Here is a 25,076-nt window from a genome sequence, read left to right as displayed (position 1 = left end):
AAGGTGCTGTGCGGTATGTGGATTAGGTCAAGATACTCCACCTCTCTGGTCTGGTTGATAACATCGTTCCAACACTTATCTTTAATTCCTATATTTACTTCCCTTAAAAGTGCCTGCTGATCGTATCAATCGCTACATGATTTACTCTAATATGACGAGTAACGACTATATCAAGTAGTAGCTACAAACTGATTTCAGGAAGAAAAAACGGCTGCGATAGGATTCATGGCATTCATCTGAGCTTTGGAATCACTTTAGTCAAGTGGCTAAGGCTCAAGATGGTATACCGAAGGTCATGTATAAGTATTGCAAGGGAATCTTAGATCATCCAGAGCTTGGAAATGGGACTTCAACCATGAAAAAGCGTATCAATACATGCAGCAAACAATCAAAGAATCACCAGATCCAAAGCTTTATGCGAAAGGCAAGTACTACTACTTATCAGATAATATTCTAATCTTAATAGGTACCAAATCCTCAGCTAGTAACAACATTCAGCTAACAGGACCGGGAGACTAGTCTATTGCGATTTATAACTGAGTCACGGTTACCTTTTTAGCTTCTTGAACATCCTGGATTTCACAACTTGATTTCAATAGTTTAACGTGCGCTAAAGCAGCTTGAGATTCCTTCTGCAAAAATAGCCCGGCAGCAATTACAAAGTACTGTTTCTGAACGTCATCAACAAGTTCTCTATAAACTTCTGACAGATAGTAAAATTTCAATTGTACTTGACTGTTAAATATCTTCTTTCCAGCAAGCTTTTATGGCAGTCACTGGTTACTTTATCGATAATAATTAGAACTATCGCGAAGTACTTCTTGGATTTAAGCCACTTCATGAGCCACATTCAGGTAATTATGTCGGCTCTGTTCTCTTCCAGCTGTTTCATGTGCTGGCACCGTGGGAGTTGCCCCTAAGGTGCATCATTGAGGGGGCAGAGGAGGCAGTTCAGACCCACGATAGAGTCTGCCGCGAGGACCGGCAGATCTGGTATACAGATGGAAGCGGCTATCAGGGGATGATCGGAGCTGCCGCGGTCTCTATTCGAGCAGGTAGGACCGCCAGGAAGCACCTAGGAACGGAACTGGACTCTACGGTCTACGTGGGGGAGTTGGAAGGGGCCCGAATGGCCCTGCATCGGGCGAAGCCTACCCCGATCACGGTCTTCTCAGATAGCCAGGCAGCTATTCAAGCCGTGCGCAACCCTGGCCAGCCATCAGGCCAGTACGCACTGCGGGCTATCTACGGGAGGATTAGGGCCCTGCGGAGCGAGGGCCTGAAGGATGCTGAACTGCGTTGGATCCCCGCTCACATCGGGGTGGAAGGAAACGAAAAGGCGGACAAGGCAGCCAAGGAGACTACAATTAGAGGAGTTAAACTAAGCTCAGTGAGACCGCGGGATCGACCGATTATACGGCTCGCAGCTGCAGCTAAAAGAGATGTCCGCCAACGCTTGCGTACGGAGTGGACAAAGCAGTGGGAGAGGCAGAAAGTAGGCAGGCCGACGAGGCGACTGCTGTCTAAACCAGACAAGAAGAATTTACGGCTCTACGAGCATCTCAGTAAGCCGCACACCTCGATTATTATTCAGATGCGCACTATGAGGATAGGATTAAGGCACTTCCTCTACAAGATCGAACAGGTCGACTCCGACCGGTGCGCCTGTGACCTAAGGTCCCAGACCCCTAAGCACGTCCTTCTGGAGTGCTCGCTGCATACGGCCGGCCAGAGGATAATAATGGATTACCTCAATCAGATAGAGAGACTGCGTAGGCGTATACAGGATTACGACGCGGTTATGTCACACCCGCAGGCGATCCGCTACGTCACCGAATTTATGCAACAAACAGGCCTCCTTCAACAATTCAGATTCGCTCGACTGGACGAGGAGGACGACGAGGAGGCTCCAGAACCTACCAACCTGCTAGAAGGTCTCGAACTAGGCGAGGAAGACGATGGTTACATGGAACTTTAGGGGGCGGCCCGGGTCAGACTGCTACCAGTGACGTATACCACTCACGAACCACCTATATAGAACGAGGCGGAAGGAGAGACAGCTTCAGGAGACGTAATGGGCTACGGCAGGCGAGTGGCAGCCGGCTTAGTTGCGTTGCTTTATGATTTATCTACTGCGTTTGTGGGTTTATATGGCGTAAGGGCTCAAGATTCTGCTTCATTCGGCGAAGCGCCTGCATAGCCTGTCGTTTCAATAGATAGGCTTCATCAGGTTAATAGAATTTTGATTGATTGATTGATTGATTGCCATAGCAAGCTCTCGTTATCTCCGCGACCATTGAGCCAGGTGACATTCTTTGGGCTCCTCATTGACATTATTAACGGCTTCTTACTTTACTGGATGTACGTATTGGCATTTGCGTTGTCCAATTTTTTGAGGGGTGTTGAGAGAGAGGGAGAGAGAAACACCGCTTGGATGATTTTTTGAATGTATTTAAATAAGATGGATGTTGAGTTTTGCACTATGTCACAGGGACAGGATCATTGGGGACGTTATGCTAATTAACAACAGCGACACGCACAACTCAAATCGTTTTTCATTTAGAATTAGGGGAAGAAAACTAAGGGACTGATCTCATTGTATGCTCCTTCTAGAGTGCAGAACGAAACCCTGACCTGCGTCGATTTCTGGCGACTTAAATTGAACATAGCATCTTTGAGGTTATACGCCGCCGTTCTGGGGATGAACCAGGCCATCTTCATTGTATTCGTATCTTCCCTCCTGGCTCTGGTTGTTTGCACATTAGTAAACAGTCTTAAAGATTCCAAGAAACAAGTAACAAGTAACTACTTACCCAATATCTGTTAAATCCAACCCCGGAGCAGACTTCATCATACCCAAGTATTTTGGGGGGAGCTCCGGTCGTCATACTTTGTTTCAATCCTTCCAGCGCCTCCCTAATACTTTTCAATTTGGCGGCCACCAACGTCCATGGGTACGCGACTGCTGAAAATCCAAGGTCGGCCAGCTCCAGAGCCGACAGGTTCTCGGTCTTCCCGCCTTCAATGATATTGGCAAACACGGGGAGATCCAACTCTTCAACACATCGCTTCATAGAGTCCCGATCGGGAAGAGCCTCGACGAAGACAGCGTCAACGCCAATCCTCTTGAACTCCTTCGCTCGGGTCATCGCTTCGTCCCATCCATGAATTAAGGAGTCTGTGCGCGCCAGGACGAAGATATCTTGTCCCTGATTCCGTGCATCCACGGCAGCTTGTAGACGAGCGTAAGCTTCCCCGCGAGAAACTACCGATTTACCCTTTGTGTGACCACATCCTATAAGTAGTCAGCCGCTGTGAGCTATCTCGGGGTGATATCCAGTCTAAAAGGAAATAGGCCTTACTTTTGGGCCACGTCTGATCCTCAATCATCACACCTGCCGCCCCGGCCGCTGCAAAACATTCGACGGTGTTTTTCACGTTCATGGGGCTGCCATATCCGGTGTCTCCGTCCGCCATCACAGGTACGCTCGTCATGCGTACCGCCTCCTGGATCTTGTTGCACATTTCCGCCATCGCGATATATCCTGTGTCTGGGAGCCCGTAGGAACTCGCGACGGCGTATCCGGCCAGAAATACAATAGGGAATCCGGTCTCCTCGACCAATCGAGAAGAGAGGCCGTCGTATGTGCACGCGTGGGCGATGATTTTAGATCGATCTTGGTGGGCTTCAAGCATCATGGTGCGGAGCTGGGATGCTTGAGCGGAAGGAATTCGGCCCCGCACATTCTTCAGTGGCACGTTAATGTCGGTCGTTTGCCCATTAACTGGCGCCTCGACCTGGGTGTTGGAGGAGAATTGGAAGGGGTAAGGTGTGGTCTTGAGTGGTTGGGACATGATGTGGATATGATGATTTGGGTTGGAGAAAAGCCAAATAGAAGAGGACAAGGCTGCCTAATCTGAATCTGCACGATAAGATTTGTGGTATTCAGATAGAAAGAAATTGTCGTTTAAATAGGAATTCTGAGAGGCAGTGAGACATGGGCCATTGTCGCGGGTATTTTCTACGTGCGGATGTTGCCAAACTTCCGCCACCCGGATTATCCGCAGCGCCAGGCTTTGTGGACAGCTAAACTTCCTCAATGTTTCACTGCATCGAGTCCTCGACCCCATGGGGATCGGCGGGAAATGCGGGGAAACAGTTAGCCGATTCGGGGGCATGGATAATCGTCGTGATCCCATTGGCAGTGATGTGGGAATGTCATTTGGGCAATTGTCTGCAGGTCAGGGTATAAATTCTTTCGTGGTATTGAACTTCTATTAACACCTTACCCAACGTTCTGTGCAAGGCCAAACATTCTATTGTGTCTCACAAGGTCGACTAAACGTTCTGAGTACCATGAATGAGCCAAAGGAAACCGACTCCCAACATTTGGAGAATGTCCAGGGTCACGACGGAGGAAAAGGCGCAGAGTTTGTCTTCGTGCCAGCCAACGAGCAGTCCCTGATCCGTCGCAAGGTAGGTTGGACAGATTGGCATTCCGAGTTATCGCTGACCAGCACAATTGATAGTTTGATCGACGCGTCCTACCACTCGTCTGCATTCTTTACATCCTATCGTACCTTGATAGAGGTACACGCTAGCTACCTAATGGATAAACACATTCTACTTTACAAAATCAATAACTGGACGAATTAGGAAATATCGGAAACGCAAAAACAGCCGGCCTCGATACTGATCTCGGTCTGGATGATCAACAATGGGCATGGATATTATACTCATTCTACATTTGCTACATTTTGTTCGAGTGGACAACCGTCCTGTGGAAAATCTTTCCAGCTCACATATACATCTCCATACTCTGCATATGGTAAGAAATTCCTGTTAAAATATGGCTGGAACTCACACACTTTCAGCTGGGGTGCGGCTGCAATGTGCAGCGGCGCTGTCAATAACATGGCGGAGCTCATTGTCTGTCGCTGTCTACTTGGTGTTTTTGAAGCTGCATTCGGTGCTGGTGCTCCGTATTTCCTATCTCTATTCTACCAGCGTCAGGAGCTGGGCTTCCGTGTTTCGATTCTGTTAGGAATGTCGCCCGTTGCGAATTGCTTCGCTAGTGCGCTTGCCTATGGCATCACGCAGATTCGACATTCGATTTCCTCCTGGAGGTATCTGTTCATCATTGGTAACTTGACTGTCCCTTTCTTTCGTCCAAGAAGCCACACTAATAAATACTGAAAACTTACAGAAGGAGCCCCGACCGTCCTATTTTCCGTCATTGTCTTCTTCTACCTCCCGGACTCACCAGGCACGGCCAAATTCCTCTCCGAAAGTGAACAAACCCAAGCAGTTGAGCGTCTTCAAACCGTCGATATGACAGCAAAGACACGTTTGGAATGGAATCAAGTCTTCAATGGTCTTAAAGATTACAAGAATTATGTACACATGTTGGTTCACTTCTGTTGCAACTATTCTTTCGCAGGTCTGTCCAACTTTCTACCCACCATCATCCAAGAGATGGGATACACCTCCATCAATTCACAAGGTCTCTCAGCGCCGCCTTATTTTGTTTCATTCCTTCTATGCGTGGTAGCCGCGATTATCTCCGATAAATGGGGAAGAAGAGGAATTGTAATCGCGGTGAGCGCCACAGTCGGAATGATCGGATACCTCATTCTAGCCGCGGTGCAAGATGAAACCAAGCCCGGGGTAAGATACTTCGGTATTTGGCTGGCGACTTGTGGGGTGTTCCCGGCGCTTTCAGTAAATATCACCTGGCTATTGAATAACCAAGGGGGCGATTCCAAGAAGGGGGCTGGTATGGCGATTCTGGCCGTCTTTGGACAATGTTCGAGCTTTATCAGCAGCTCCGCATTTCCGGATTCCGAGGGGTGAACTTTTCTCTTTTATCCTCTGTCCTCGAATAGAAGACTAACCTGGGTATTAGACCGTTTTACGTCCGTGGTTGTGCGATTGGATGCGCGTTGACTGGCGCTATCGCGATCATGGCGCTTGGTCTATTTTTCAACTTGAATCATGAGAATAAGCGTCGGGATTGTGTACATGGGATAGTAGATGAGCAGGTCCGAGTGGATGTGACTCGTGATGGTGATAATAACCCTCATTTTCGTTATTTGACATGATGAGGTGATGCTAGGGGCTTCGTTCTACTCAACATTATATATTTGGATTGTCAGCGATGGGTAAGCAGGGTGTGCAGAGGATCTTTAGTATCAACGTAAATTAATATTCCTACCATTTAGGCACACTATATATAAAACCACAGGCTGTTCTAGTCCTGAAATGACATGAAATAAAGTGGCTTGGCTGCAACATATCTGCCCCAGAAACCCGTTTGTTGTTGCTCTTCCCGATCCGGTTAAGGGCTTCGGTGTTATTCCCCGCAGCCGCGGCATTTCTCCACGTCTCCGCCTTCCGCCTCAACCATCCATCTTGACCATGTCAACTCGCGCAGCAACTAGAAATCGCAGCAATCGACCACCTCGTAGTCGCGCTGCCATTGAATATGAGTACACGCGCACTTATCAAGCATGTGTCCCATGCAGACGACGGAAAGTCAAGTGCCAACCGATCGAAGACCAACGTCAGCCATGCTCCCGTTGCGCGAAACTCGAGTTGGATTGTCGGTTCGATGAAAAGAAGCCGTGGACAAGAGGGGAAAAAGGTTCTCGTCATCACTATTATTAAGGTATATGGGACTAAGTGAGTTCTCTAGGAGCAGCAGAACGCTTAGGTACTGCCATGCAGAATTCACCCCAAACAGCCGACGCTAGACCAGACGAACTGCCGATACAAGGTGGGTCATTCTTTCCTGGCTCGCGAAGACAGTGGACTCATTCATTTAGCATCTCGTGACACAATCAAAGAGAATGGCATGTTGGCAGCAGGACTCAATCGCATAGTCTCAAGCGGCAACGACGCGTTAGGCATTCTCTTTCAAGCCGCGGCTCAAGAGGTGGATTCAACACCGAGAAGTCATGGGACTACTCGGCACCATAGCTCCCATGCGGGCTATGGAGATTTGGATCGTCTACAGTACCCACCTAGTACGGAAGTATTGAGGATATGGGATGCATGCAGATTTGTCAAGATGGGGTGGTTCACAGCCTATGAAGCCTTTACACTGGTTGATCTGTGAGTTCGTTAGCATCATCCAATCCAATTCCGGCAGCTAAAACACCCAGATTCTTCAAGAATATGGCTCCGCTTTCCCCGATTCTCTCAGAATTTTACGCAAAGCCTCATAATCACTACTGGCTTGTCACGCAAGAGCCAATGCTCTGCTGTACGGTATTGATGATCTCATCTCGGTACCATACTCTTCCTGGGGTGGGCGGTACGTCCCGAGGATACTTCATCCACGGTCGACTATGGCAACATTGTCAGCATCTAATACTACGCATCGCCCTAGGACAAGAGAAGCTATCCAAAGCTAAAACAAGACATCTGTCATCTATTGAAGCGTTGCTTCTCATTTCAGAATGGTATCCCCGGGCACTTCACTTCCCTCCTGAAAACGATGGTTGGGACTCTGACCTAATTCTCTCCACGCCTGACTTGCGAGATCCTCCTTCTGCACCAGAGGATGTGCCGATGTCTGATAGATGGAAGGAAGATGTTGTTGAGCCGACGAGGCGATCAGATCGAATGTCTTGGATGTTGGTTTCTAATGCGTTGGCCTTGGCGCATGAGCTAGGTGTCTTCGGACAAGGAGCTTCAAAATATAAAGAGGACTACGTGTTCATGGGCTCTGAGGCAGATCTCTATGTGCAGCAACTTGAGACTAGACGCCAGCGTCTCCCGTTGTTACTGTTTGTCTTTGTGAATCTCATTGCGGCGAGAATTGGGTGCCCGTCGCTTCTTTCAGACACACCGGAAGATTTCTTGCGCCCAGGGGGCGACCGAGAATGGGCAAGCTTTATGGCCTCTTGGGTCGAACTGACAAGAATGACGAAAGAGATTATAGAGCAATACTTTCCTTCTACAAAGACCGATCAGCGACGACGACGATGGGACATCGCCTCGGTCGAGGAATGGCGGAAGGTGATCTCTAGTTGGTTAAACAAGAGGTCATTTTCCCCGGGTATAACGCATATTTTCACCTACAACCTACCTTTGCTGACAGATACCAGGACAGCGATTCGACGATATCCTCCTCATCGAATCACAATACCTTCGCATATTTATCAACTCCATCGAAATGCAGTCTTTCGTCGAGGATACCCTGTCGCTATCGGACCTGACATTACAAACGAGCAACGCAGCAGTGAAAGACCGCATATTTCTGACAGAAGTCATCGATGGAGCTGGCGTAATCCTCAACCACGTAATTCGACTATCCAACCAACATAGAATTCAATACCTTCCGCACCGCATCTTTCTTCGCGTCATCAGTTGCTCAATCTTCCTCCTCAAGGCTCTTGCCCTCGGCACCCGAGCATCAACACTTCACGATTCACTTATGCTGCTGGACAAAACGATCGCTGCCTTGCAATCCAACTTTCCTGATGACATCCACCTTGTCTCACGCTACGCGTCTCTGCTGCAGGTCTACGTCTCGCGCGTACGTCAGACATTCGGACTGGGCAATGACATGCGCAATGTGAACTTTCAGCAGGAGACGAGTCAAGAAGAGCGCGCTGGAAATGAACCAGCTCAGGAGCCCGGTACATGGGATCATGACATCCCCTTGCCTGAGTCAATATTCTCTGATGATTGGTTATCGTTACCTTTGGATCCGCTGATGGCACCTTTTGGGCCGTGGGATGAAACCGGACAGTTGGATTACGGATTAGACTCGGCATACTTAGATTTGGATTTTATTTGGAATTTGCCTCCTTAAGAGGTCTTGGAAACAGATCTCATTGTCTGAACTAGACGATTCCACCTTTTCCATGTCTCACTAAACCAGATCACTGCCCCTGTCCCTCTCCCTCTCCCTCTCCCTCTCTCTGTTCATTCTCGACGCGACGGGCAGCAAGGGCAGCGCGACGTCGTTCGTTCATTATAGCTGTAGATGGAGGCAAAAAAGCCAGCTCGGGATTGGCGCGATGGGCGCGACGTCGCTCCGCCTGCCTTTCCCTTCTGCGGGCTAGCCATTGCTCGCTGCGTCCTCGAGGATGCTGGGCCTGCTGGCGTTCCTGGGGCCGAGACAGGAGCCGCTCGGCATAGCGCGGCTGGCTTCTCTGATTTGTTGATATGTTGTCAGTTTCTAACGTAACATCTGGATAGTGATTTAGGAGTTATATTCACAATAAACTCGTCATACTGCTTCCAGAGGCAGCTGATCTCGAGGTGCCCTTCTCTTTCACAGTAGGCGCAGACGATGGCCTCGGAATCCTACTCTTTGTTTAGTATCAAAGCTTGCACTATGTCACAGGGTGTCAGGGACTCACTTGGTGGGCAGTGGGGGGGTTCGTGCCGTCGCCGTCGTGGTGGCACGACGGCGACCCGTCATCCCCGGGCTGGTGGCCTTGAGGGGGAGAAGAAGCGGAGGGGGCCGCTGCGTCGGCAATGTTCCTTCTTTTGGAGCGAAGGTTGAGTTGTGGAAGATATGCTGTATATGTAGACAGGATCTACAGGACTCACCGACCTAACCTCCTGCACGTTGGTATAGATCTGATAGAGGGAGATATTCTTGATGAAATTCCGTAAAAGTGTCTTGACTCGCTCGGAAGGAAGAAGAAGGAGATGACAGAGGTACGGGATTTTTTAAGTCTGTTTCACCTACAGGTGCTCTATGTTTTACCCAATCGGGAAGACATCAACATATGCCCTACAGTGAATCCTCTAGTTGACTAGACAACAGAGAATTTGGGCTTTTACAAGAAATGGTCGGTAGGTGGAATTTTTCCAAGACAATATGAAAGGTATTATTGCATAGAATCTTGATCTCTTAAATCTGGCTCTTGCAAGTGTCGATAACCCCCTCTTCCTCACCAATCTCGGCTGCACAATGGGCAGTACGAAAAGAATGCAACTTTTATCCTATGGAGAAGCCCATGTTATTCCCTCAACTAGAAGATTCTTCTTTGATGAAGACAACTTGACCTAACCGTAGATCGCACTGTCCCTGTCCCTGTCCCTCGCCGTTCTCAGCTGCTCGATATGCAGCACGGGAAACGCGGTGCCGTTCGTTCCACTGAATCGTAGACGCGGGCAACGAACCTAGCTGGGGGTTTGCATGATAGTAGCGTCGGCGCTGTCTCTGTCTGTTTCTGTTACGGGCACGTCTCTCGCTGCCTCCCTCTGGCCGTTGTTGCTGGTGATTGCCGCAGTTTTCGAGGTTTCTGCGACGGCGCTGGGCCCGAGCTACGCGCTGGCGAGCACAGTTGCCTTTTCCTCTGTTACTCTGTGGCTTCTGTTGCGAAGACCTCTCGGTATAGCACGGCGCGCCCATCTGATTTATTCATATATTCTTAGTTCTCAACGTCATATGCGAATAGCACATAGTATTTGGACAAGGCGCAGAGAATCACACTCACTAAGAATGTATCAAGCCTCTTCCAATGGCAGGTGATCTCGATGTGTCCTTTTCTCTCACAGTAGGGGCAGATGACGGTCTCTGAATCCTACTTTGGATCAATATCTTAGCTTGCAGTGCGTGGGTGGGTCTTAAGGACTCACTTGATGATCAGTAGGGAAGGTCATGCGACGGCGATTGCCAACATCGCCAACCTGTCGTTCTTGTGGGGGCGGAGGGCGATAGGGGGCCGCTGATTTGACTATGTTCTTCGACATCGATCTAGGGTATTGGATGAGATAGCCTTTTGAATGAACTTGGTGTTGAAAGTCTTGGTATGCTCGAGAGATACGAAGGAACGCAGAAGAGAGGATTAAGGCACTAGACCAACAGTCTAGAAGTCAGGGTCTGACGGGAATGAGGAAAGAAGAGCGACTTACAGGCCTATTCGACCTACAAGTACCACGTGAACTGGAAGACCTTGGTACCCATTTCCAAGTGAATATTCCGCTTGACTAGGCAACAAAAGTCATACTAGGAAGTGCTGGTCAAGTCAAAGATCCTAGACAGTCAAGGCGGTATTAGTAGATTTTTATTTGTCAATTTGCTTCTTGCAAATATCAAATACATCCTTTCTCTCCTTGTGGTCGCTGTCACAGTGCTCCGAGCAACTCAGCGGACATCTATACCAACGTGCAGGAGCTTAGGTCAGTGAGTCCTGTAGATCCTGTCTACATATACAAGCAATATTGAATACCATGCAAGAATCTATATCAGATTTTAAGCAACTTAGCTTTTTCATTCGTTTGGAGTGAAGGTTGAGTTGTGGAAGATATGCATACCTAGTGAAATTTTTCAACGGTTCAGGCAATCTCCGGTAATCTTCACATTTGCTTAGTCCCTTTTCACTCTACCTCAAGACAAGCTTCTCCGGTTCTTCTGGCTTGCTCATCCAGAAATGGGCAAACAATTCATTCGGTGCATCGGCGAAGGTTTCAAAACTATAAATCTTTGATTGAGAAATAATCAAGTGGCTACCCTGGTGGATAGTGGCATATAAGATCCTTGCATGTTGTGGACCGAAAAAAGAGAGAAGCAATACTGTGAAACGATTTTCCTTTGGGAACGTACGAGGCAAACGGCTCGCCCTCGAAAAAAGCTTCTTGTTCATGTTCCTTGACTTTAGGTTGGAAGACCTGGTTCCGCATGGCAGAAATAATTGACGCCAACTCACCATAAAGTACTGCGTTCTCTCGGCCGTTGACGTCCTGGCTCGTCATCATTGTGACGTGGGGCTGAGTAGGATGACCATTTTTGCATGTCGCCTCGAAGATAGTACGTGTAGTATATGTGCCATTTCCGGGAAGATCTCCATCAAGACCACTGGAAAGAAGAAATGGATTCGGTAGACTAAATAACAATTAATAAAACCAGCTAAGATTGCTTTGCCATGTCAGAGAAGGCAACATACTGAATTTGCTTAAGGCCAGAGAACGTGGCCAGGGAGCGGAATCTTGAGGGCAGGCTCGGTCGCACACCGTGCAGGGTCCAGGACGCTAAATAGTTCCAGACAGTGTGCAAGCCCTTTGAAAGTGTCCAGGGAAACCACTTAGTAGTTTCTGAGGGGGGGGGTGACCAAAGTCGATAAACCTTAAGCAAGAAATAGATTCTTCCTCTAACGGATAATCATGGAGGACTTCAGGCGAGACAGGTGTAAAAAGGAACGACGGTGACATACTTGAACGCCCTTCGGGGGTATCCAAGGACTCCAGGTCCATCAGAATAAAACTAAAACCGTTTGATACAAGCTCCGGAGGACTAACCTCTGTCTCCTGGGAGATCTCGATGTTGCGATCGACAACAATATCTCTCCAGAGACCGTCGATGAAATCACAAGTCCTCTTGTTCCTCGGCACACTGAAGGTCGGGGGAAACTATAGACGATTTGAGATAGCGTGCGTTGTTCAAATTAATAAAGAGAATTCCTTGTAGAATAAATTTGATGAAGAGCGCAATGTGACGCCAATAGAAAAAGCGAAAAGATTGACTTGAACACCAGTTAATTACATGTGAAAGTTATCTTATCCGGAACTCTCTTACTAAAATGCGGTTCTTATCCATATGGGCATGGAATGCTCTGCAGTATTGATTTACAAGGAAAGAGAGCATCAAGACTGGAAGTTCTTTCTCCCCGCCGAAGACACGAGGTTTTCCGGGGAAGTCCCGGGCATCTTGATCGCTCAGTCCTCCATCTCTTCGACGTCTGTCACTAAGGGCTGATGCGGACTGGAAAGGAGGTTGATGTCTGACTCTGCAAGGATTGGTTCCTTGCGCAGAGGGCCCATTGAGTTACCGTCTGAGGGCTGATGTTCCCTGATCTCAGACAGTTGCGGTGGCTTGAAGAGAAAACATGGCATTGTGCCAACTTCTGCAGCATCCAGGTCAAACGACACACGGGTGATATTATGGTGAGCAAGCTCTTCATCGTATTTCTCATTCATGGTCGAGGGGTCTTCGGAGTATGCTATCTCCTTCGTCATGAAGACCTTCTTCCACAGCTCATCAACCCTTTCACGCACGAGGTTCCGCAGCATCTTGGCCGAGTGTAGGGAAAGGGGATAGAAGAGAAGCGAGGAGAAATGATAGCAGTATTAGGTTCTAGTATAACAAGCAATAAAGCGGAGATCGAAGTTGAGTGGGGTGGGAAGAATTTGCAATTCCGGAGTCATTAACTTAAACCTCCCAGCTTACATCACAGTGAATCTTGTGCTAAAGACGGGTTGGAGATATTGGGAAAGAAATATTCAAATTACCCCATTGTAAAAATCACGGGGGACTTTAAATCACTTTTCTTGGACCTAGTCCTGCCACAGATCCAGAATATTCCCGTAACTTGATTCCTCACCACGGAAAGTAATGGAGATATCTTTCTTTGCCAAATTCAAGTCACCCAAGAGCCCACGTACCAGCAATCACTCCAGCCCTTTAGCATCATGCCAGTCACCGAAAAAGCTGGTGAGCACAAGTGAGGAAAGACTTTGCCAGGTCAAAACATTGACTGATCCCCGATTAGGCCAAGCTCGGTTCTGTGCATTCTTCCCCTTTCCCACCAGCTTCTCTCCCCCCCCTCTCTTCCTTTCTCTCCCCGCTCACGCACGTACGGTGATACGGCGATGGGAGAGACGTGCCTAACTCCAAGCAAACGATGCCCAGATGCAGGCCCAGCAAGCCCAAAGGCAGATGCCCGAGGGCGAGCAGGCTCTGAACGAGGAATTTCGGCCTCTCAATTTGAACGATCCTGCTCAAGCTGCCCAGCACCAGCAGCCTGGCGAAATGGACCAGGACATAGAAACGGATGATGTTTCGCAATAAGCGCCTCTTCCTCTTCCGTCGCGTCTTCAGACAGCAGACTACATTTACCTGGTTAGCGATTCGCAGATCAGATCACACCTACCTTTTTAGCATTAGCAGATAAGGTGCTTAAGACTCACGAACCCCTTAGCTTCTTGGCTTATGGACCATGAGCGCCTAGTCTTTAGGTCTCCAGCGACGAGCTCGCACCTCAGCGTGGTGCTGGAGTCCAGTAGCCGCAAGGCGAAGCGAAGACGAGCTCTCTTGTCATGCCGAGTCCTATCTGAGAGGCATTGCAACCGTTAGCTATTTCTCCTTACCTCTGATTCCTTGCATTCTCTCATTGATCCCTGCTCAACAAACTAAATTTCGTTGGTTGGCTCACATGCTGACGGACTTTGCAGCGCAGACACCTCGTTACCCGAATCCCCACCTACCTTACACAAGGCCGAGAACGATCAACGAGTACGATTACAAAATAGATTACATATTGAGGTTGCTGGACGGAAGGAACGTTCGCGGAGAAGAAGGTCATTGGAGAGCGTGTTTCAATCCTGTCCTGAGGCTATATGCGAGCAGGAGGATTCAATCATCGGAGATTGCCCCACTCCTCTTTACTTCCTGAAGAGGTTGCTGGAAGGAGAGGTAGACTTTCAGGCCCACACTTGACGGAAGTGCCTGTCAGAATCCCGAACCAAGGACCCTGGGGCGATCGATGTTTCTTGCGATTGTGTGCGCTATTCCCGAAATGGCAGCCAAGCGGAGTGAGATATGAGAATTAAGTAATGGAAATTGACTTGTATAGTGTTTACTTCTGCTTGGCATATTTGTCCTTGGATTGTGACTTGCACATTCAAACATTGAGAGACATATAAAAAGTGCCAGCAGCATGTATTCAACACTCCCTTGGTCAGGCTTGGAGGGCAAGCTGCAGCGACCTATTTCAGCATCATGGCGAAAGAAAAAGCACCAGCCAGTACGAATGGCGTCACAGGGTACGGCAACAAACCGCTAAGCCGCCCAGCCCATGCACTGGCCTGGGAAACAGTCGCCCATGAACTGGACACAAATGCTCAGAGTGGTTTGACAGCTTCTGACGCACATTACCGGCTCGATCAATACGGGGGTAATGACATTGGGAATGCCTCGTCCATGAGTGCAGCTAGAGTCCTGCTCAAGCAGGTGGCTAACGCCATGACTTTTGTTTGTCTTTCTTTCTGTTTCTTTGCGTGTTCCACAGGAGGTTGACTAACTGGGATTTGGTTTAGATCCTGATCCTGGCGACTGCGGTGAGTCTAGGTATCAAGGCCTGGATCGAAGGCGGTGTTTTGGGAGCCGTTGTGCTCATCAATATTGTTGTGGGGTTTATACAAGAGTTTCAGGCTGAAAAGACCATGGACTCTCTTCGCACGCTGAGCTCGCCCACGGCCTCCGTTGTTCGGGACCAGCAGGTACTCTTGACACAGACAGCGGAGATTGTCCCAGGTGATCTGGTCGAGATTAAGACGGGGGATACAATTCCCGCTGATGTTAGGTATGCGAACGACTGAATGGCTCTCCATGTGAATGAATATTAATAAGATGAAGACTCATAGAAGCGTTGAACTTCGAGACAGATGAAGCCTTACTCACCGGCGAATCCCTCCCCGTTCGAAAACTTGTTTCAGACACTTTCGACGATGACACTGGACCCGGCGACCGGTTGAATATCGCATACAGCTCTTCTACCGTGACAAAGGGACGGGCAAAGGGCGTTGTGTTCGGCACAGGCATGCATACTGAGATCGGGTCCATCGCTGCGGCTCTTCGAGAAAAGGGCTCCGGTGGATTGAATGTGCAACGCAGGTCGGATGGCTCTGCAAGTGTTTGGAATTATACCATCGCTGTCTTTATGGTTATTGCCTCCTTCATAGGAAGCTTTCTTGGGACTAATGTTGGGACACCCCTGCAACGGAAACTCTCTCGGCTTGCAATCTTCCTGTTCTTCACGGCGGTTTTGTGCGCTATTATCGTTCTCGGAGCGAACAGATTCGATAGTCAGCAAGAAGTCATTATATATGCAGTGGCTACTGGACTTAGCATGATTCCTTCGTCGTTGGTTGTGGTTCTGACCATCACCATGACTATTGGCACAAAGCGAATGGTCGAGAGACAGGTCATCGTGAGGAATTTGAACTCGTTGGAGGCGCTTGGGGCGGTCACCGGTCTGACCCCATCTTTGGAGATGTTGAATGGTACTGACATTATTTAGACATCTGTTCCGATAAAACTGGGACCTTAACGCAGGGGAAGATGGTGGCTAAGAAGATCTGGATTCCCTCCCGCGGAACGTATTCGGTCGGCGAGTCAAACGAACCCTACAATCCGACAATCGGTGGACTTAGAAATGACCCAAACGAGCCGCGACATATCGATTTCACCAAGTCTGTTGAAGAAAATCTGGACTCTGCTGAACGGTTCCTTGAAGGAAATCCGGAGCTAGAGGAATACCTCAAGACAGCCTCATTTGCTAATCTCGCCGTGGTGTTCAGGGAGGACTCCAGAGAATGGAAAGCGCGAGGAGATCCCACAGAGATCGCGATTCAGGTCCTGGCCTCCCGCTTTGGATGGAATCGCTTGAACTTTACGGAGGGTGAGGCTCCCTCGTGGAAGCAGGTGGCCGAATTTCCGTTCGATTCGGACGTCAAGAAGATGTCCGTGATATTCGAAGAGACTTTAACCGGCAAGAGCCATGTGTTTACGAAAGGTGCAGTCGAAAGAGTCATTGCTTCCTGCACATCTGTTCACACACATGTCGGTGGCCAAGCTGATCCGTTGAACGAGAAAATTAGAGAGGATATTGTTGCCAATATGGAGGCTATTGCCGCATTGGGACTTCGGGTGCTCGCACTCGCCAGCAGAGAATATCACGACTCGATCGGCGACTCGCAAGATTTTAAAAGAGATGCAGTCGAGACAGACCTAGTCTTTCGCGGATTAGTCGGTTTATACGACCCTCCGCGACCAGAATCTGCTCCTTCTGTTCGTCGCTGTCATGAAGCCGGGATATCTGTCCATATGCTGACGGGAGACCATCCTGGTACCGCACGAGCGATCGCCTTGGATGTCGGAATTTTACCACCGCGCATCAACGAGCTGAGTAAGGACGTTGTTGATGCAATGGTGATGACGGCTCATCAATTTGACAAACTATCGGATGAGGAGGTCGATGCTCTGCCGACCTTGCCCCTGGTGATCGCGAGATGCGCTCCAAGCACGAAAGTACGAATGATCAAAGCCTTGCATAGACGGAAGAAATTTGCGGGAATGGTAGGTTCCCATGATTTACGCTCGAACTTATGAGTTCTAGGCCCACTAACTTTTCAATTAGACCGGTGACGGTGTTAACGATTCTCCCTCCCTGAAAGATGCAGACGTGGGCATTGCAATGGGTCAGGCTGGATCTGATGTCGCCAAAGATGCCTCGGATATTGTTCTGACTGACGATAACTTTGCCTCGATTCTTAACGCTATCGAGGAAGGGCGGCGGATGTTCGATAATATTCAGAAGTTTATCCTCCACGTGTTGTCCCAGAACTTTGCACAAGCTCTCGTTCTTCTCGTCGGACTTACATTCAAAGACTCGCAGGGACTGTCGGTGTTTCCACTAAGTCCCGTCGAAATTGTTTGGCTAGTCATGATTACTTCCGGGCTACCGGACATGGGACTAGGCTTTGAGCAAGCAACGACTGATATCATGTCCCGACCACCGCGAAGTGTAGGTCCATTCTGCCCCAGACAAACAAATTCAAACCTAATCTCCCTCGCAGATCAAAAAAGGCATCTTCACCCTTGAAATCATGATCGACATGATTGTCTACGGGATTTGGGTCGCCGCCCTATGCCTCGGCGCATTCACCCTCGTCATGTACGGCGTCGGCAAAGGTAAATTCGGCAACAACTGCAACAACGAGCTCGAGGGATGCGAGATCGCCTTCCGCGCCCGCGCCACAACATTCGCGTGCCTGACCTGGTTTGTGCTCTTCTTGGCTTGGGAGATGATCGACATGCGTCGGTCATTCTTCAATATGCGTCCCTCATCCTCGCACAGCTGGACGCAATTTGCGCGCGATATCTGGCAGAACCAGTTCCTCTTCTGGGCTAATATCTCCGGCTTCGTAATGGTGTTTCCGTTGATTTATATCCCTGTTATCAATACGAAGGTGTTTCGACATACCGGCATCTCCTGGGAGTGGGCGATTGTTACCGTGGGGACATTGTTGTTTTTTCTGGGTGCTGAGAGCTGGAAGTGGGTGAAACGGGCGTATTTCCGGCGCGTGGCGCAGATGGATGGGCAGCGCGTTGGCCATGCTCGGGTTTGATGCCTGAGGCATTCTAACACGCATTCCACGTTGCTTGCCTTAATGTGTGTGTGGCCCCTACTGAGTACACTGCTTTGAAGGATCATCTTCTTTACTTCTTTTCGTGTATTTCATCCTTACGACCTATTCGAAATATAGCTAAATGTTGTGTGCGGCAAAGGCAAATCTTGGGATAACGGTGCCTAAATTGGCAATGTGAGATTGGAATATGCGGCCTAGCCATTGCCCCGATGAAGGTAATCCAGAGTCTCAAATGGTTTGAATGTCTAATCGCTGCACTCATTGTGTACTCCGTATGGGAGTTAGGAAAATAGATCGCATATCCATGGCTTGGCGGTTTACATACCTAAGGCACTCGACACGCCAAGGAAGTAGCGAAATCTAGGATCCCTTTCCAAGGTCGAGCGACCTCTTGCTTCTGTTGCCTCTAACTTATTGTATATAGAAAATCATCTCTTCATTGTCGTTCTTTTGCTCTACCCCCTTTACGCGGTTCGTATACTTGCCTTTTTCATCTCCCGATTTCGAGTTAGCAAAGCGTCAAATATATTTCTGCACTATAATCTATTCGGCAACATACCCAGCACAACCCGGGCCTGTCTCATTATGTACCTCAAATCATTTAGCGCAAAAGCACGCCCCAAGTAAATGTCAATTAATCCGACATATTCCATTGGCCCTTCATCGCGAGAATATCTATGGTTCTCAATCTAGACTCGCCATCCCAACCGCCAAGCCATTCTACGTACGTCGACACGTGCGCCCTCTAGCCCTATCTACGCATCTCCCTCATCTATGATCCGCAGACCTCCGCCCAGAAACAAGGCCCAGCACCACAAAGCGAAGCAAAAATAAACTGAAACAAGCCGCCTTAAGCTCACAATCAAAGTATCCCCGGATCCACCATAAGCAGCAACCTTAGAAAACTGACTGGCAGGGAATGTCGATCGTTTCTAGTTTCTGACGGCGGAAGCGGATCCTGCGTACGCGGTGCCAAGAACCCGTTCGGTTTGGCTACGCTGCTAGCCGGTTAGTCGTGCGTCGTGCGTCGTGCAGAATTCTGACGGTTTGGGGAGTTATTTGGAGGGTGCCTTGTCGGCTGGGCTGGATTACGCAGCACGGTGATTAGTGTTGAAGGGTTGAGCAGGGATTATGAGAGTGTGGGGACTAGGATAGGAGTGCCTGGCCAGTCGGAGGTGAGACGGAGAATGACGCGGCAATTTAGGTTGCTTCCGCGCATTTTCTATTTACCTATTTTTTTCTAGGACCAAGCGTGGTGGGTGCACGGAGTAGTTTATTCACTTGTCCAAGATATGGCTATCCATGAAGAAGTCAGGGAGTGGTCTTCGACCAGAACTGGCAGATATATAAGGGGAGTGGACGAATGTCAAAAGTAGAGAGAAGACCAAAGAAAAATTCCGAACCAAGCCAAGGCAACTTAAAATGCATTTCTCCAAGCTCCTCACCCTCACTGCCGCTACCTTGGCTGTCGCTCACCCGGGCGAAAAGCACGACCCCGAGGTCGTCAAACGGGAGATCCGCGCTCGCGACGCTCATGCCGCCAGATCCAGACGCGCTCTGGACGCTTGCTCAACCACCACTCACTCCAAGCAGCTGCAGCAGCGCAACGTTGCCCGTCGCGCTCGTACAGCCCAAGAGCTTCGTCAGGCCCGTGGCATCACCGCCAGTATGTTCCTTTCATTCCCTCACCTCTCTCCTTTTCCGATATTGTCCCACCGGACCACAGAGACTAACCGTTACAGACCCCAAGAAATGGCGCCGTGACCTTGCTGCCCTCGAGGAATGGGAGGCTGTCAACCACAACCGTACCGGACTGCTCAATTTCTCGCCCAACACCCCCGAGTCCGAGATCTTCGGTGGTAACACCAGCGCTATCCTGGCTCCTACTGTCACGGACGGCCCGTACTATGTCTGGGGTGAGATCATGCGCCAGGATGTCCGCGAGGAGAAATACTCGGACGGAATCGACAGCTTCCTTGAGGTGCAGTACATCGACGTGAACACCTGTCGCCCTGTCCCTGGTGCCATTGTCGATGTCTGGCAAGCCAACGCTACTGGCGTCTACAGGTAAGCCACTATTCACCACATCTCGCAAAATTAAATCAAAGAACCCACCCACTAACAAGTCTTCCCAGCGGAATCTCTACCTCGGGAAACTACGCCGCCGACGGCCTCGACTCGACCTACCTACGCGGCATCCAACAAACCGACGCCGATGGCGTGGTGAGCTTCTCGACCATCTTCCCTGGCCACTACGACGGCCGCGCCACGCACACCCACCTCCTCACGCACCTGAACGCAACCCTGCACCCAAACAACAACACCCTGGTAGTCGGCACCGGCAGCGTCGCCCACATCGGCCAACTCTTCTGGAACGAAGTCCTCCGCTCCGCCGTCGAGGACACATACCCGTACACCACAAATACGCAAGACATCACCTCCAACGCAGAGGACATGTGGAGTGTTGAGCAAGCCAGTTCTTCCTATGACCCGTTCCCCGAGTACATCTATCTTGGAGACGACTTGTCGGACGGCCTGTTCGCGTGGATCCAGATCGGCATTAACACTACAGCGGATTACACAGATAACAGCTACTACAGCATTGCGGCGTACTACGATGAGTTTGGTGGTCATGAAAATGAGAACTCCGGATTCATGGGCGGTGGTGGCGGTGCCGATGGTGCTGCTCCGTCTGGTATGCCCTCTGGTTCGGCTGTTCCTTCGGGGGCCGCGCCTTCTTCGACTGCGTAAATGTGTGGATAGGTGACTGGTTGCTTTAAAGCTGCGAAGAGAGTTTGATCCATTTGCTGGAAATATCAGAATTACTGTATATTATATCGTCTTGCCAGAGAGATACTGAAGGAACGATTATCCGTGCCAGAGGTGCTAAATAAAGTCTAATAGCTCTCAACCTTATGATCGTTTCCAATTTAGTGACGTAGAAGCCCCGGGCAACGATAATTTTAAAAAGGTTCATTCTAGCTAATAGAGCCCGTAATCAAGGAGCCCCGCCTAGCATTTTACTCAATAAATTTTCCTTGGAAGAAACTGAGTTATACACCACCTCCTCAAAATTGGTTAAAAAACGCACAGCCCGTGAATAACCAGGAGGGAGTAACTGGGATAGAAATACTCTCGCGACGCCATTCTGAGGACCAATCCACTGATAGTCATCAGTATACGTTTCCCAAAAAGCCAAGATGGACGATTTACCCAGTAACAATTGGTCATTCCCGACGATGTCAAAGACAGGGCACCCCGTCGTCCTTCGACGGACTCGAAATTCAGTAGCCCACCAAGTCCGAAGCTTATCGGGGTAGCGAGGGGAACCGATTTCAAGATGCTGTTGGTGTAGAAAGGCTCTTTTGTCTCGAGAGAATCGAGTCGTCGTTATTCTGCAGCTGTGGCATGAACATGAATTGAAACATGTCAAGACTCAGTATGCGGGAATCTTGACGCAGTACAGCACTGTAGATTTTCAGCAGATCAGGAACAGTGGCGTATAGCCCGCCACCTCCAAAGCCTTCAACGACAATTCCGGATCGCATGCTCCAGTTAGTCTTTTAAAACACCCCCTCATCGGAGTGCTCGTAGCATTGGGCCAAGCAAGCTCGCATATCCTGACGTTCCTCAAGGCGGAATTCCATGTCACTGATCCCAAGAGGTTGAAGGATGTGGCGTTGCATGACCTCACCTAGCCTAATACCGTTTACACGTTCCACCTGTCCGCGGGTTAGAGTCCTAATGTAGCCCAAAACCTCTGATAACCTCACCATTTTTCCCGCCCAATCAATGGACGGAGATATTCTCACATTTCCCCGGGGCGATGAAGAAGAACACAAGCATAGGAGTCGGCCTAGCATGATGATTTATTAATCATCGCCATGCATAAGACATAAGAAAATAGTACGTACAATGGTTGGACCTGTCCAAGGTTTGCAGTTTACCAAGTCATGAAAACGCACTAAATCGGGTGAGACGTATTCAAGCGCATACGCCATCCCACTCGTGTGCGTCAAAAGCTGCCTACATGCGACAGCACGATTCATTAGGGCCCTGCAGAATTCTCATTTTCGCAGCTGCGTACACACTGCAAGGTGATCTGGCGTTTTCATCTTCTATTATAGGCTTGGAATCAACGCCAAACCCTACTAAAATCCTCGGGCTCTTCCATTCCGGAAGTACTTGACTGATGGGCGCGTCAAGCTTCAACAGACCCTTGTCAACGCATTATAAAGCCGCAATGATTGTTAATAGCTTCGTACAGGACACAATTGCGTATACTGGGGGATCAGTTGACTCAGGGCATGTGCCATCTAAACCAAAGTTCCTATTGTTGTAGGCAAAGTTAGCCTGCCGTCGAGACTTCCGTTTCAGCAGTTCAGACCTTCGCGGTTCACAGCGCCCACAGCTGCATTTTAAGGCATGGTCCCTCCAAGCCATGGGATTGGAAAAATCTCCATGCAGTGTCGTGTAGGGTTTCCATGGTAAAGTCAAGTTGATACCACGAGCAATGAAAGGGGAAAGATAAGTATGTTCCTCATTTTTCTTCCGTCCCATGTCACCCTATAAATAATCGGAACATGGTCAATAATTTCAGCAAACTACAGGCGAGCGATGACTCAATTTTCCGTGGAATGTGCTGACACAACTACCTCCACTTTCCTAAAAGGTCCAGAACGCGATCAGCGAGTTGACTAGACCATTTCTCGGCAGATTCAACTGTTTTCTTTTGTTCACATTGGCTAATCCACTGTCAGAATACTAGCTCGGACATCCTGAAGCTATATTGAAAGCTTTTGAATAAAATTTATGAGGACAATTCACGCCTGGTTGCACTACAGGCTAACACTCTAGAATACTAGAACTATCTTTCATCGTATTAAAGACGTTAACAATATCAGTTGCTAGTTACATTACCCCGAAATCCTTGCATATACCGCCATGGAAACGGTTATGCGGATCGATTCTTCTTTTTAGACCTTTCAACCTGTCCAACGTGTGCTGATCAAAACACTGTAGAAGATTCACCTCTTCCGGCGGACAGAAGCTGGGGAACTTTTTCGTCATTGCCAATCCCGTCCTCTCGACCTTCGCTTTCAGCCGCTCTACCCAGTCTCTAGCTTCGGCTAAAGCACTGGTATTAAACACCGCTCCGGAATAAGTGCCGCCATGGAATCCTAGGATGATGTGCGGAAACCTGTTGGCAAAGCAGGAATCGACAGCATCACGGCGTTTCTCCTCTACAAATATCCCATGGTTGTTATGTATGACAACTGCTGATAATGGATATACCGGTGGGAATGACTCGAATATAGCTCCAATATCGGCGTCAAGTTGTTGGATATTAATGCTGCGGAAAAAGGTGGGTGACGACGAGTCGCCAACTCCGTAGACGGCTGGGCTAGCTGAGAGGTGGAAGTATAAAGTCAGCATTGATATACGTGACACCAAATGGATTATCATTGACTCACTCTCCTCTACCGTGTTTGCGAGAACCGTCCCAAGGTCCGTCATTTTGCGGAGAAAGATCTTCGCAGGCTCCAGGTCTCCATTTTTCGTAGTCCAGCACCAGAGGAAGGCGAAGCAAGGCTCTGAGAGCCCAAGCGGAAGCATATCTGCATGGGCAACGAGGGCATCGCCACTGAATTCATCCGGAAAATGGGTCGTCACCAGTCTTTGAAACCCATCAAGGACCACCTGAGCCTGGGAGAGTGCAAACGCTAAATACCCGGCATAAAGCTTTGGCACGGGGTAGACCTTGACTGTTAACTCGGTCACGACCCCAAAAGTGCCTGCCCCGGCGCCTCGGAGTGCCCATAGCAGTTCTTCGTCCTCGCGAGTGTTGATCACCGTTCCGTTTGCCGTTACCACCTTCGCCCCTAGGATCTGGTCGACTCCAAACCCGTAAGATCCAACGTAGAATCCATACCCCCCACCACAAGCCCACGAAACGTAACCCACGGTCTTGGATTGACCGGTTGGGGTGAACAGACCATGGCGGTCGAGTATTTCCTGCAAGTCCCCTGCAATGATCCCGCCACCAACTCGCACGCTGCCTTGATCTGGGGCAATGGATACGGATTTCATCCTTCGCATGTCGAGGAGGACACCATTGGCCGTTAGCGAGCGACCGAAAAAATCATGTCCACCGGAACGCACCGCGCTTCGGATGCCAATCGTGGAACAAAAGCGAAGAGTCCGTGAAACTTCATCTTCAGTCACCGGTCGGATGATAGCCAGAGGCGAGTCTGTCAAGGACTGATTATAGAATTTCACGTACTCCTTGAACTCGGGAGTTGAACTGGTGAAAACGCGTTCTGGCGGAAGTAGATCCCGTAGCTGGGATGGTATATGATCCATCTCAAATAGAAGCCGAAGAAAACGACGAACACAGTGTTAAATCGGTTGCCAACGATTATCAGTTGAGGGTAAATGTTCCGAATCAAGTTTCAACAGCAGCATACTGATTTCCTTTTTTTTTGCGGGGTCTAACCAAATATTTTGCCAATACTTCAACCGATCCATTGTATCTTGAGTCTTGACTGCACATAGGTAGTCCGAGAATATTTCCCCGAGAAAACCCCTGTTTAGCGGGCATTGACCCACCAGGCCTTCCTTTCAAGGTCGAATCGCGAGTTACTCCACAATGAGAGTCGAATGGAAGTGGAGATTATTGGGGCAGAGGCAAAACTCTCTGTCATTCGAACGCCACTGAACAATTTACCCACCGCCTCCAGGTAGAAATTGTTTCATTTCTAGGCTTCCAAGACAGCCGTCTCTTCGCAAATCCTACATAACGTAAGTGGTGCCACACTAAAATTCGCAATAGAGTGCAGCTTCCGGCCATTATCCCGGCCATTATCCCGGCCATAGAACCAAATACCTCTTTGATATGCGC

At 49.2% G+C, this 25,076-nt stretch overlaps 8 protein-coding genes across 8 annotated transcripts; 5 read left to right on the top strand and 3 right to left on the bottom strand.

Annotated features, from left to right (window-relative positions):
- Window positions 1-1,021: 1,021 nt before the first annotated feature.
- Window positions 1,022-1,978, top strand: KD926_002864 (ribonuclease H family protein; the record flags this gene model as incomplete). The annotated part of the gene is made up of 1 exon (XM_053094433.1): window positions 1,022-1,978. The coding sequence occupies one exon, from the start codon at window positions 1,022-1,024 to the stop codon at window positions 1,976-1,978; it is 957 nt and encodes a 318-aa protein (XP_052950816.1).
- A 702-nt stretch (window positions 1,979-2,680) lies between these two features.
- KD926_002863 (isocitrate lyase/PEP mutase family protein) lies at window positions 2,681-3,855 on the bottom strand (the record flags this gene model as incomplete). The annotated part of the gene is made up of 3 exons (XM_053094432.1): window positions 2,681-2,746; window positions 2,814-3,295; window positions 3,363-3,855. The coding sequence occupies 3 exons, from the start codon at window positions 3,853-3,855 to the stop codon at window positions 2,681-2,683; spliced, it is 1,041 nt and encodes a 346-aa protein (XP_052950815.1).
- Window positions 3,856-4,357: 502 nt separating this feature from the next.
- Window positions 4,358-8,822, top strand: KD926_002862 (MFS transporter; the record flags this gene model as incomplete). Its single annotated transcript, XM_053094431.1, has 11 exons — window positions 4,358-4,477; window positions 4,531-4,591; window positions 4,658-4,829; window positions 4,876-5,144; window positions 5,208-5,850; window positions 5,907-6,018; window positions 6,435-6,668; window positions 6,744-7,114; window positions 7,165-7,316; window positions 7,392-8,023; window positions 8,118-8,822. The coding sequence occupies 11 exons, from the start codon at window positions 4,358-4,360 to the stop codon at window positions 8,820-8,822; spliced, it is 3,471 nt and encodes a 1,156-aa protein (XP_052950814.1).
- Window positions 8,823-8,892: 70 nt separating this feature from the next.
- On the bottom strand, window positions 8,893-13,036 carry KD926_002861 (uncharacterized protein; the record flags this gene model as incomplete). The annotated part of the gene is made up of 11 exons (XM_053094430.1): window positions 8,893-9,165; window positions 9,233-9,319; window positions 9,376-9,502; window positions 10,048-10,379; window positions 10,465-10,551; window positions 10,607-10,724; window positions 11,357-11,443; window positions 11,574-11,852; window positions 11,914-11,998; window positions 12,181-12,376; window positions 12,713-13,036. The coding sequence occupies 11 exons, from the start codon at window positions 13,034-13,036 to the stop codon at window positions 8,893-8,895; spliced, it is 1,995 nt and encodes a 664-aa protein (XP_052950813.1).
- A 399-nt stretch (window positions 13,037-13,435) lies between these two features.
- Window positions 13,436-13,814, top strand: KD926_002860 (uncharacterized protein; the record flags this gene model as incomplete). The annotated part of the gene is made up of 3 exons (XM_053094429.1): window positions 13,436-13,457; window positions 13,516-13,599; window positions 13,642-13,814. The coding sequence occupies 3 exons, from the start codon at window positions 13,436-13,438 to the stop codon at window positions 13,812-13,814; spliced, it is 279 nt and encodes a 92-aa protein (XP_052950812.1).
- Window positions 13,815-14,744: 930 nt separating this feature from the next.
- KD926_002859 (Na+ ATPase) lies at window positions 14,745-18,154 on the top strand (the record flags this gene model as incomplete). Its single annotated transcript, XM_053094428.1, has 6 exons — window positions 14,745-14,996; window positions 15,062-15,327; window positions 15,381-15,997; window positions 16,045-17,102; window positions 17,164-17,550; window positions 17,603-18,154. 6 exons carry the CDS (start codon window positions 14,745-14,747, stop codon window positions 18,152-18,154), a joined length of 3,132 nt encoding a protein of 1,043 aa, XP_052950811.1.
- Window positions 18,155-19,597: 1,443 nt separating this feature from the next.
- KD926_002858 (intradiol ring-cleavage dioxygenase) lies at window positions 19,598-20,926 on the top strand (the record flags this gene model as incomplete). The annotated part of the gene is made up of 3 exons (XM_053094427.1): window positions 19,598-19,841; window positions 19,918-20,242; window positions 20,311-20,926. The coding sequence occupies 3 exons, from the start codon at window positions 19,598-19,600 to the stop codon at window positions 20,924-20,926; spliced, it is 1,185 nt and encodes a 394-aa protein (XP_052950810.1).
- An 812-nt stretch (window positions 20,927-21,738) lies between these two features.
- KD926_002857 (uncharacterized protein) lies at window positions 21,739-24,538 on the bottom strand (the record flags this gene model as incomplete). The annotated part of the gene is made up of 4 exons (XM_053094426.1): window positions 21,739-21,897; window positions 22,141-22,201; window positions 23,166-23,583; window positions 23,650-24,538. The coding sequence occupies 4 exons, from the start codon at window positions 24,536-24,538 to the stop codon at window positions 21,739-21,741; spliced, it is 1,527 nt and encodes a 508-aa protein (XP_052950809.1).
- Between the last annotated feature and the right edge of the window lie 538 nt (window positions 24,539-25,076).

The sequence above is a fragment of the Aspergillus affinis genome, assembly GCF_023601865.1.
Source record: "Aspergillus affinis strain CMG 70 chromosome Unknown NODE_162_length_65894_cov_87_657657, whole genome shotgun sequence".
Lineage (NCBI taxonomy): Eukaryota > Fungi > Ascomycota > Eurotiomycetes > Eurotiales > Aspergillaceae > Aspergillus > Aspergillus affinis.
The sequence above is the reverse complement of the archived record's forward strand: the minus strand, read 5'-3'. Positions and strand labels throughout refer to the sequence as shown.